A 13,197-nucleotide genomic window follows, 5' to 3' on the forward strand; every position below is an offset into this window, starting at 1 on the left:
TTTATACCAAAACGTTCCTTTTTTTCTGGATGACCCTCGAACTTTTTATGCAGTAGAAACTAGAATGCTGCATTTCCTTTGAGTGAAAATGTGTTTCTTACAGATGTTCCTGACACAGGGAGAAGAAGTTATCCACAGCAGTCAAGAGGAAACATCCATCAAAATGGGCTTCCAGTTCCTGACGGACAGGATGTGTGGAGCCGAAGAGAAGCAAGCCAAAGCATGATAGATGGGAGAGAAGGTTAGGACTTCTGATTTTACTCTCTTCATCATCAATTTTCTTTCTTTTTTCATAACTTCGAAATAATGGACAGTTTACTGTTTAAATCATTATAATCATTTATTGACTGTTTCTTATAATACATTTTTCATCTTTCATCAGTGCTTCTTCTTCATGTTTTATTGCTAGATTTGTTATATCAGTTTCATACTGTAACATATTTTGTTCCTTTTCTATGAACATATTGAAAGGATTGCACTCAATGCATGCACTATACACTTCAGAAGGGAATTAAAGGCAAAATCTGCTCACACGCACACAAAATGTATATTAAGAGGAATGAGGAAAATGCAAGTTCAGAAATAAATGTATCCCTTGCACATATTTATTACATTACACTCTTTGAAAAGTTTTGATAGAATGACATAAATACACATTAAATTAAAGACATTACTATATTAAAAGTTAAATATAAACACTAACTCCTAGGAAAGAGAGAAAACCTTTCAAGATACACATTGTGCATTTTTACCCCTCCATGATTTTATCTAGAAATGGGCTAAAATTAGTTTTGAAAGTTGTGTTGATATGTTCTTTCTAATATCAAGTCTGTAAGAAAACATGTATAGGCTTTCTCTCTCCCTAATATTTTAATTTGTTTCGTCTGGCACATTTTAAACAATCATCAATCTGTCTAGAATAAACGCACAACTTTGCAGCATCAGGCTTTTGCTCTGAAATCTACGACAAAATAATTTTCATTTACCTATATTGTCTTTGCTATATCACAGGGAACAAATAAAATTATGAGAGAGGAAGTGTGATTTTTTTGTTTAAAAGTGTAGCATCCACATTCAAGTTTCATAAAATAAGTATGTATATGTCGACAGGAAAAACAAACTTTATAAATACAATGATAGTAAACATTGTAGTTCTTATCTGTCTGTAGTTTATAGTGAAAAGCATGATTACATAATGAGAAGTTTCCATAATAGTTTCTCCACTTAAAAAAATCAATGTACTGTACATCCCTTGCACTAAATGATTTTAATATAATAATTAGTGAAGTGGGAATTTTCTGGACAAAGCAAAAAGTGAAACAGTTGAATTTGTCAAGAAATCTCCAATATGGTATTTGTGTACATATAATTTTGTACCTAACTTGGCCGCAAAAGATATATTTTACATTCGGGTTATGTATTCTAAATGTCTATGTCTTGTATGGATGGCCAATGTTTTTTTTCCTCCCATAAACTGTCTTGGTAGCTTTTTTTAAGTTGACATGTGTCATATGTATGGCACAGGCAGCAGACAGCAAGATAAAACTGCAGTATAGTTTCTTTCTGAGCACTCAATATGGTCAAAAATACATGTCAATTTTTGTACAAATTGTTACACCATAATTAAGTGTGAAAAATTAACATTCGATGCACTTTCTCATCAATGACTTTTTCCAAAAGTGCCTCTTAGTTCTAAATACCTTGCTGAAGAAGTTAGGAATTCTGGAAAATTAGATGTGTTTAAAAATCCTCTTTCGGTATTTTGGAGAATGATTAATGCCATTTTGAAGATAAACCCCAGATCCAGCTTAGGTTATTTACGTAAACTGTTTGATTAACAATGTTCTGAAGGCTGTAAATTAGTATTTGGACAGTGGAGTATTTTAAAATAATATCAGTACATTTCCTGCCCTTTTTTTCTCAATATACAAGATTTAAAAAAAATCCTTAGTTACAATAAAAAAGAAACTGGTGGCTTTCCATTCTGAAACTTCTCATTGTGGACACAGAGGCATGTACCCAACAAGATGCACTGTTTGTTTGTCTGGTGTGGCGAAAAGAAAATAGATAGTTGGGTCTGTTTCTAAAATTTTAAACACTTTATTTTTTAATTTCTAGATATCCCACCTCCCCTCCCCTCCTCTGCTCCTCCTCTTCGCCCCCATCCAGTGGCAAGCCCTCGTCACGCAGAGCGAGACTGGCAAGACGGCGGAGATTTCCATGGTTAGTCCACTGCACAAAGTACCCAACCATTTTCAGCTTTTCTTTCTTCCCTTTTGCTATAGATGGCGCCTGGTGGACCTCTTTTGTTTTTATTTTATCTTGGGTTTCACTGAATGCACCTTTGGATCTACTTGCTGCACCCGTAGTAAACTGTCACTGGATTTGTTTTTGCACACAGTAGGACTGTTTCACACAAGCTTTCTTTCATGTAAAGGTTTTTCTTTATTGTGTCGTTCACTAAGGCTGTGCAGACATTTTGTTGAGTTTACAATAGTCTTAATTTTCTAGATAAGAGTTGGATTATGTGTACTATTAGTGTGAAGTTGTGTGTGAATGTAGATGAGCTTAGAGTAATTGCATGGGCATTTGTCCACAATGAACATGGATGAAAAATGTCCATCACTATGTCCCCAAACGTATATGTTTATTCAGGATGGTTTTGTTTCAATTCTCACATTGTGAAATGCAAAGTGAATGAAAATAAATTTTCATGGACATTTTTTAATAAATGCATCATTGTGGATGAATGTACATACTGAATGCATACATACGAGTATTTAGATATTTACCATTGTATATTTTTACCATTCAGATGACCCATCTCTATGCAAAAGTCCTCTACCATGGCATTTACTGTGGGACTTGCAATTTCGCCGCCACCAGTCCCTCCATAAACTTAAACTAATCACAATTTACCCTGAGTGCCATGATTAGCCAACAGTGGCAGAAAAGTGATGATAAATCAGAAAAATAGACTGGAAACAGAATGAAACCTCCATACTTAGCGCTGGCTTCAAATCTGCAACACTAATCACGCTTGTCATAAGGGCTGGGTCCATCGGTAGTGAACAACAATAGCATATCAGTTCATAAAGTAAATTCGAAATTTCTATGCTTATAATATTGACATTTTGTTTAGTTCTTATGGATATAAAAATCAAAATTCATGCGCACTTATTATTTTAAAAAAAATATTTACTCAAGTATACTCCACTCTTTTTCAATGCTAAAAATGTAGCAGAAAATGAGGGTGCACGCTGTGCAACTTACATGGATATAGAGCTGACCACATGTAAACACTATTTATCCTGTATAGGAATGCAATCTGCTATGCATAATCAAGTCTCAGTGACCTGGGAACGGAGTGTGAGAGGACTTCTCATGGTGCTTGTTGTTGGAAAGAAAATAAAACCTAAAACACATCATGAAAATTTTCAGTTAAAGACACTTGTACTGGCAAAGGTACTTGGGGATCTAGTGATAATTAATGACATGAGAAAGACTGTACCACTCTGAGGTGTTCAAAGATAAAATCTTATACACTCACCCTACGATAAATTTGCAGAGGAAACTATCTTTTGTTGCACACCAGAGAAATGTTATTTTACAAGCTGGTGGTTGCAGAATGCAGCAGTGTTGTGTTATAGCTCACAGTAGTAACTTTTTGTCTTCTTAACTTCTTCCTTCAAAATCCAAATACTGCACATTTCTAAGAGTATTTTTCCTCAAAGCCCCATACATGTTATCCAGTTACATAAAATGTTGGCTATCATTCAGGTTGCTAATTAAGTGTGCACTTGCAGATATTGCTACATTCTATTGCTGTTCTAAGTACTGATCCAAATGTAATTGCTGATACTTTTCCAGTCTGAGTACCCTAGGGTATCCAAAATATTAACATTTTTGTTGGGACCAGCACATCTGACAGGACTGCTTATTTTCCAAGCCACAATAAATGAATCTCTCAGAAAAGCAAACAACGATTAATTCATGACAATATGGCTGAAAGTTGAAGTTTTTGAATATGCACTGTCCACTCCGTTGTTGCCAACCATTTATGATCAACTGGCCCTTACTTTCAAAATGCCCCACGTATATTGCCTCAATATTAAACTAGATGAAAAGTAAAAGCAAGAAACCTGTCAGAGATAGGTGTTTTGTTATAAATTTTCTTAAAGAAAATGAGGAAAATTGTGTATAATATAAAATTTTTAGCTGTCCTTGAAATATGGGGAATTTATCCTGGAATATGCATGAATTTCTTTGTGGAGATTTAGTAGTTAGCCTGTTTAAGAATTTTCAGTTATTGTTATTAAGGATAGTAGTAAGTTAAATAACTTATGTCAATTATTGTGATATGTTTGCATGCAAAATATTGGTTTTGAAAGTCTGCACAGTCTTGCTGTTACTGACATGTATTGATAAATTTCTATTTGTAGCTCTGGATGCTTTCTGAGGTGGAAATTTCTTCATTGATGTATTATCTAACAGTGTATCATTGTGCCCTACTAACCCAGAGGTATAAACACTGTTCTGCAGGATTTGCATGTTAAGAGGAGAGGAAATCAGCATGCAGGCATGGGATTGTACGATTCAAGGTTGACTTGGGTTGTATACTATGCATGAAAAGTGCTTAATTGTTTTCATATTCCTTCATTGTAAAGTATGTGTTGTATTAATAACACATGGTCTCTTTAATTTTTCAGCATATGGCAACGTTGGACCTCCAGCAAGGCAGGTAAGGACAAAAGTATTTTGCTTGAGTTAAGTCTTCAGTTTTGAAATTAATCTGATTCTGTGGTCTTCCAATACATTCACAACTGCAAGATTTAGAAATGTTTGTACAATTAGCAATGTTTCTTGATCGTTACTGTGTGTGACAGAAATGACTTATCCGATTGAAGAGTGGAGAGGGAAATGTGGCTATGTCAGGGATTGTGGTTTGTATTCTGGTGGATGCACATTTTCAAAATCACACAAAGCTAAGGTAGCAATTAGCAAATGACAATATAAATTGTATCAATAAATTTATCTCCATGATAAACTTATTTTGTGCAGGGGGAGGGGGCTAAATAAAAATTTACTGGAAACAATAGGTGTTATACAAAGTTAAGGTTAGTTTGTGGAGTCCCCACATATATTGCAGGTGAAGATATAAAATAGCAGTTAAAGTAATATATTTCTGTCAATTATTATTATGCAAGAAATTTTCAGTTTGATGATGTCAAATACCACATTACAGTCATGAACACTTGATTGATTTAGTTTATTCTACTTCGCTTTTCTGCCACTTTTGGCTAATCGCCACAATAAGGATTAGTGACAATATGATGAAATTGATGAATGGACATTCACAATGAACACCCATGTCCAGGCCAGGATTCGAACCTGGTTCCTGGCATGCTCTTCTAACGATTCCACCATGGAGGTCAGCATTAACTTTCAATGGAATAGTTACAACCCATGAGTGTTCATGACTGTACATTGCACTCAATACATAATATGTATCAGTATTTCCATCTAGTAATCTGGTCAATTTTTATACAAAATGCCACCACTTGATGTCCAAAGTCTGCATGCAGGTCGGAAAAAACATTTTTTCTACAATTGAACATATTGTCATTTAGTGGCAAAAGCCTAAAATGGATCATTTTATTGGAGCAGATACAAGAGGTTTTTTTTATGCATTACTAAGCCCTCCTGAAAAGGGCTGCCATCTGGTGGCTAAATTCTGAAAATGGGTACTTTTTTTTCAACCAGATGCAACTTATATAACAAGTACCACCACCTGATGGCAAAAAAATCTGTTTCTTTATGGCAAAAAAATCTGTTTCTTTATCAATCAAAAGTACTGCCTCATTTTAAGTACAGCCACATGCTGGTATAAAACAACCATTTTCTTTTCAAGTGCCACTATCTTCTAGCAATGGCATCAGTTCCTTCTTCGAAGAGAAACTGAGTGAAAACAATACAAAGGTTACCTGCGAGTAGTAGTTAGAAAGTAAGTAGGCTATTCAAAGAAAACAGTCAGAATCCCTAGACCATGGACTACTTCCCGACAAGTCACCATCACCACTCGTAAGGCACTTGTCAGACTGGCACACAACCTTTTGTAGACCCGTATCATAGAAACCAATTACCCGATTCTTTGTCATCAGTATGAGTTTACAAGTTATGTTTGTAGCATTCATGATTATGCTAGGCTGGCTGCATTGTGCCTCACAAGCCATTTGTTTGTTAATTTATAAGGCTGGCCTCCTATACCCTCTTTCAGCCTGACTTAGCACCAAGTAACTTCCATATCTTGCTGTCTCTCTTCAGGTTGAGTCAATCATTCTTTCTCACTTCCTATGTCCACAAGGTTATCAAATTCCCTACCAGGGCTGGCCTGAGCATACAATATTCACAGAGCCTATAACCAAAATTTTTCCAGTCTGAAGAAATCAGATTTTTTGTTAGTCTGAAGTACAGATGTCCTATACTGGGTGATTTTTTTAACCTGAATCATTTGAATATCTTGAAAAGAAATCATCCTACAAAAAAATGTTTCAAATAAAAAGTTGATAGTTTGGAGGGGGAAGTTTAGTGGTGCAACAAAAGAACACCCCTCCCCTCTTGTAGGTGGGATGGGGGAAACTTTGAAATTTCAAATAGAAACCCCTATTTTTTTATTACAGATTCGGATTTTACGGAAAAAAATACATAAGTTTTGTCTGAAACATTTTTTTCGATTCATGATAGATGGTGCTATAATCGACAAATTTTCATGAGCTGACATGAGGATCATGGGCCACAGCAGCTAACACATTAATTTCATTTTCTTCTCCAGTAACTGTTCTTCGACGGGTCCTTTGTTTAGGTTTAACACTTCCTTCAGTAGTAAATTGATTGACTGTACGTTGAAACGAAGCGAAAGAACGCACCCTGTCTGAAACATGCTGAGCATAAACAACGACAGCTTGACAGAGATTCCTTCCAGATTCTCCATACACGAGAACCATTTCAATTTTCTCTTCTACAGTTAATACATCCATTGATATTAAAAAGTATCAACAGCTTAGTCAAATTAATCGCTCGGACCATTCTTGTGATCTAAAAAGCAATGAAAAACAAACAATGATTTAACAGGAAAAGTCTAAAAAGGAACTGTTTCTTGACATTGTTTTATTTTTTTATTTTTTTCTGTTGTAGCTTTCTTAAGCATCTTTCACACAACAATAAAAAAAATTAAACAAATATCGAATCTAACTTTTAAATGTTGTAAATAGGCGAATTACCAGCTTAATGAAATCTCAAAAGATTTGTCAAGAATTAGTACAAAGTTCATGCACGAGAATGTTTTATTTTTTGACTTTAAATGAATTGCGAAATGAAATACATTGGTTTTAAAGTGTAAACATTCAAGAAATGAAAATTTGTCGATTATAGTGCCATCTATCACGAATCGAAAAAAATGTTTCAGACAAAACTTATGTATTTTTTTCCGTAAAATCTGAATCTGTAATAAAAAATAGGGGTTTCTATTTGAAATTTCAAAGTTGCCCCCTGCCCCACCTACAAGAGGGGGGAGGGGGTGTTCTTTTGTTGCACCACTAAACTTCCCCCTCCAAACTATCAACTTTTTATTTGGAACATTTTTTTGTAGGATGATTTTTTTTCAAGATATTCAAATGATTCAGGTTAAAAAAATCACCCAGTGTAATCATAATATAAGCATTATAACATTTAATTTAAATATTTTGTATATTATCCAAGAGCAGAACATGTTGAAGGTTAAAATTGAGAATTATGGGAGGTTATTAAAAGTTTCTAAATTAGTGTTTCTTTAAATTTCCGATGTACCACTGGTGCGATGTTCATCATATTAAATTACAAAATCGTGTGTGTGCAATATCAAACTATTATTTTAACTATCAAAGTGGTAATTTTTAATCATATTCAATAACATAATTCTCTTACGTTCACTTTTCATTGAATTTTGATGCTGTAGTGAATTTACATTGTTTCGTATAAAATAACATTTTCATATCATGACTTCATTCTATAATTAAACAATGCATATTAACTATTTATTTTTGATAGAAATATTTTAACAATTTTTGTGTAGGTTGTACTTTTTTTGGGGTTTGATTTCAGTAGTTTGTCCGGACAATCTAAAAGTCAGGGAAAATCAGATTAGTTGCTTACTTGCAAGCACAAGCATCACATAAACTAGTAATAAACCATACACCAATGAATTATTATTTTTTATTTGGTGGGGGCCTTGAACAGGTGCTTGGTCCTTAAGGCCAGCTCTGTAACCCACTACTTTGCAGTTTGAATACTTGCCTCATGGTGAATTTTGTTACTAACTTGACTATACAATACAACAAATTATCTCTAAAATAAAATTATCCCAAGCTGCTCCTTGCAATACCAAATTTCCCAGACATTCACTGTTTTGTCACAAACCGTTGCAACGTGACTCGAGTCAATTGTCTCGTCCAGTGTGCGGCTGCTCAAAAGAGCCCCATGTTAAACATTCGCCAAGTCGACGTGCAACAAAAATGACTTGCCACATCTGATGACGTGGAGCATCTACCAGAAGAAATACAGCATCTTCGTAGAACGGATACTCAGAACACATCATCAACAAAACATTAAACCGAGTATTGTCCATGAAGACCAGCACAGCAGAAAACACGGATCCATCAGGAAACCTGGACAAAGCATAGGGCCACAAGACAGCCATCCTACCATGTACTGGAAACCCCTCCAGAATTATCAGCTACATTCTTACTAAACACGGCATAAAAAAATTCACAAATCACCGTCGAAGGTCAGGAGCATATTTTGCAACCCGAAGGACAGTTTAGGCCTGGAGTTTACCACATTGTCTGCAAATGCGGTAAAGCACACATTGAACAAACTAGCAGGACAATTGAACAGCACTGCAGATAACACCACAGTTACAACAGGAATTTCCATCAGGAGAAGTCGAGACTAGCCAAACATTCCATAAGCGAGGGCCATAGAATAGATTACAGCATCACCGAAATTATCGTCAAATCATCAAACTACTGGGACCGCATCATCAAAGAAGCAATAGCCATTCATGGGGAAAAGCAGAATCTGAATCGCAACATTGGGCTTGAACTGGACCCGACTTGGCTAGTGACAGTGAATCAGCAGCGTGGATGCAGCAGACACCATCTTCACAGAGAACCTCCTCCTCCAAACACACACATACACTGGGTTGACACTCAGCACTGCACTTCTGCCCTGAAGATGAGAGTGATGTTAGCTCTTGAAACCTTCATTTCAATTGGTCAATAGCCCAAGATAATCTTTTCATCTAATTAATGCACTCTCTCATACCTTGCACATCCTCATCACATGTAAGCTGGATGGAACATGAGAACAGTGCGTATGCAGGAAACAAAAAGATCTGTGCTGCAATGCCAAGAATTTTCATCATCCATCATACCAATCAGCCAGCGGTACAGTCTACACTGTACTGTCACAGAGCCACCTCGATCAATAACACAGAGTACCTTCGAGATGAAAGCTACGTACAACATTCAGGCAGAATGGATATTCAGAAGACAGCATCAACAAAGAACTAAAATGTCATGCATGACAGGAACTAACTAACCTTGGCACTACAGGGAAAGTAGACATGTCATTCCACGAAGAGGACAAGATCATGGCCATCATGCAATACACTGAAACTTCTCTGCAGTTATCAACTACACAACATTGTGGCTATCCACAAAAACATCTCCAAAATCAAGAGTCTATTATGAAGTCTAAAAGGTCAATTCAGGACCGAACACGCCAGGAGTTTACCATATCAGGTGCACCTGCATAGGACAAACCAGGAGGACAAGTGAACAATGTTGCAGGAAAATCACTTAGCAGATCCTTTCATTACAGAAGGCTATAGTATTAACTTTACTAAAATTCTGATGCCATCCAACTACTGGGACCACACAATCAAGGAAGCAATAACCATCTACAGTCTCAATAGTGACACAAGGATTGAATTTAATTTATCTAGGCTAGTGATAGCTGAAGGTCAGCATGAATGTAGGGGCATGGTACAACATTGACCCACCACCTACACCTGACTCCTTCTACAATAAAAACATAAAAATTGGATTTACTCACATCTCTGCACTTCTAGTCCTGATGATAAGGGTGATGATAGCTCTCAAAAGCTCAGAAGCATTTCAGGAATTAATCTGCCTGAAATCCTGAGATATTTTCTTCTTCGTTTGTTATCAGAAAAGATCCAAGAATTAATACAGAAAATAATCTGAAAATACTCCATGCAACTGCAAGGAATTGCAATACAAATAATTGTACAGGGTGAGTTAAACTTAATCCTACATAAGGATTCTCATGAAATCAACGACATAATACTCCTATTGTGGAGGTAAATATTTTGTATTTCCATGCTGCTGTTTTTGTTGATTGTCCGATTCATTTCAAAGGACCTCTGCCTTAATTAACAAAGATTGTGGCTGGTGATACTAGTGGGTGTTGATTGCCAGGTTCAGTCAGGTAACGCTCAATGCAGTGTAATGCAACCTGCATTCCAAGCATTGGGTGTTGCGTGTTGGGTCCACATTTTTTGCTTGTCTTGCAGCTTTTGAAGTACAAGGTGCCAGGTGGGGTGTGCTGCCTTTTCAGTGTTTGACTATTGCGTGAGTTTCATTGATGATATTCGCTGAGGAAGCCTCTTGGGTGAAGAGAAGTACCGAAGTGACGGAGATGTGTAAGGCCTAATCTTGGTGATTCTTGCCTGGCATTTTTAGGTGACTTTACTAAAAGCCACGTATCATCCAACTAGTAGACTACATTATCAAAGCAATAACGATTCACAGTGAAAAGCAAAAGGGACACTGGACTTGAACTGGATCCAGCCTGACTAATGTTAGTTGATTAAGCGCATGATACCCCATTTGCCTACCACCTACACTCTACTCCTCCCGTACTAAATACATAAAAATTGGATTTACTTACATCCCTGCATTTTAATTCATGATGATGAGAGTGATGCTATCTCTTGAAAGCCTATCATGAACTGACCTACCGGATATCCTGAAAGAATCTCTGTCCTTGCCTTTTTTGTATTTATTGCTGATTTAACTGCACACGTGTAAAATACATCATAATTCATGGGTCAAAACAAGAAAACAATAGAGCCGCATGAGGGATAGAAGCTTTCCTGGTAACAAAACTCAGAAATTCAAGATTCAAAAATGGAATTGCATGGGCTGCCACACTTTCTTGGTCTCTATAGTGGTGATGATCAACACTATACTCCATTGACCATTATACACCATAGTGTGCCACAGAGCTGCTCCCAAAGGACATCATTGGAGAGGGAATAATCTTGCACTTCACCCACCATCAAACTTGGTAGTACTTAGGCATTATATTAAATGTTTAAAAAAAAATAGCATTATCATCTTTTGTCTGTATTCTTCCTAGTCTTTAGTAGAAGTTGTAATAAGAGATTAATACATTAGTTTGATAAAGGATAGAAGCAAAAAGCTAAAGTTTGTGCATTACACCACAAGTGTGGAGGTAGAGTCTCACAAATTCTTGATCTTGCTCATGCAAGGTGCTGACATCACGTCCATTTACAACCACCCACAAGTTTCTGTTAATTACAAGCTTGGTGAATTCCAGAGCAAAGTTATGGAGACATTTTTAGAAAATTTCCACGTGGCAGTCAGGTGCCCTTCAGGATGGATCACTACACCTGGAAGAGTCACTAGCTATTTTTGTTTTATTAGAAATAAAACCTATACCACTTCACTGCACTATGTAAATAAGTAGGAAACACTGGGAAGTGCAGCTTTAATAGTAGAACATGATTAGCACAGGCTGTAACACAATTTTACCATTTCCAATTAAAACCTTTTTTTTTATCCTAGGCACGACCAACAAGTGATAGAGGGGTTTATCCACCACGCACCAACTCATTACCACCATACGTACCACCACCTGGCAACCAGCAAGCTGCTCCACGACATCATTCAATAGCAGAGCACCAGCGGAGGCCAAGTGAGAGTTCATCGGAAAGTGAATTCCAGCCTCCGAGAAAAGAGAAGGAAAAAGACAGGAAGAGCACCAACGTTCTTAGCAATCTATTCAGGAAGAAAAAGGCAACTCACCTTTGAACATGTTGAGTTCAATTTTGTGCAATACATATCGGACTAGCGGTGAAAAGAAGTGGACATTATGAAGGTTCTATGGATTGCAGGGAAAAGTGTTCCAGTTCAGGTTTCTTTGGCTGATGGATGGTCATAACTGTGTATTTTCAGGAGTGGATAAAGAGAAAAATCTTTTTTTTATATATTTACAGAAAAAGTGTGGATATGTGAATCAAATTACCATTTTGGTTAGGTTGACATTTTATTTCTTCTGACCGTCCACATTAAAAAGGGACCATGATTTTTTAAAATTCATATCACATCTTACTTCAACATATGTATATTATTCACTTTGATTAGTATATCCAGAATGGTGTGTAATTTGTAAGTAATTTAATTGTCTTGTATATTCTATGTAACTACAAACAAATTCTACTTTTCTTCTGTTCCCTGTGCACTTTAATGGCATGGTAACTAAGCATAGGGAATAACTATTTTTGTTCCTTTTTTACGTAGCAAATTTTGCAGGCTACAAAATAATGTAGCCTTTAGTGTTTCTTTCTAGGGCCTGTCACTCTGCCTACATTTCTTTATTGATTATGGGAAACAAAACTAAACAAAAAATGATTGAAAAGTATTGATTCTTTTTTGTATAAATTATTATAGAAAATTGAATTGTATTATAAGATTTCTAATAACAAAAGCAATATAAATAAATAAATATATATATAAATAAAGAGAATGTATTTTGCAACTTGCCTTTTTTCTAAGGTCTTACCATCTGAATATGTTCTCCTGTGGTTAACATTTTGATGCAAAAATATATACAATATAATACTCGTGCACTTTCGACGTGGCAAAGGCCCATGTCCCGTCCACTCGCCGACGTGGTTCGCTTATTTGAAAAGTTTACAGGCTCTAATATAGTATTATTGTCTATTTTCTTACTAATAAACTTGGTAAGCAAAGATAGATAGATATGTGTTTTTTTGTAAACTAATTCAATCGCGACGTCTAATTGGAAAAGCAATACTTACATCTTTTGTCA

The 13,197-nt window shown here is 36.0% G+C and overlaps 1 protein-coding gene across 6 annotated transcripts in view; it reads left to right on the forward strand.

Moving 5' to 3' along the window:
- The window catches only part of kst (spectrin beta chain, non-erythrocytic 5 kst), a 372,152-nt gene extending 359,269 nt beyond the window's left edge, over positions 1-12,883 (forward strand). For 5 of the 6 annotated variants that reach the window (XM_083122546.1, XM_083122542.1, XM_083122543.1 and 2 more), the window contains 4 exons: positions 104-241; positions 2,119-2,223; positions 4,710-4,741; positions 11,931-12,883. In XM_083122546.1, coding sequence (XP_082978672.1) covers positions 104-241; positions 2,119-2,223; positions 4,710-4,741; positions 11,931-12,176 — 521 coding nt within the window. In that variant the 3' untranslated portion in view covers positions 12,177-12,883. The remainder of the gene's footprint in view (positions 1-103; positions 242-2,118; positions 2,224-4,709; positions 4,742-11,930) is intronic. The other variant, XM_083122545.1, reaches the window with a different exon arrangement.
- The last annotated feature ends 314 nt before the right edge of the window (positions 12,884-13,197 follow it).

This window comes from Lepisma saccharinum, chromosome 5 (assembly GCF_977018435.1).
Source record: "Lepisma saccharinum chromosome 5, izLepSacc3.1, whole genome shotgun sequence".
Taxonomy (NCBI): domain Eukaryota; kingdom Metazoa; phylum Arthropoda; class Insecta; order Zygentoma; family Lepismatidae; genus Lepisma; species Lepisma saccharinum.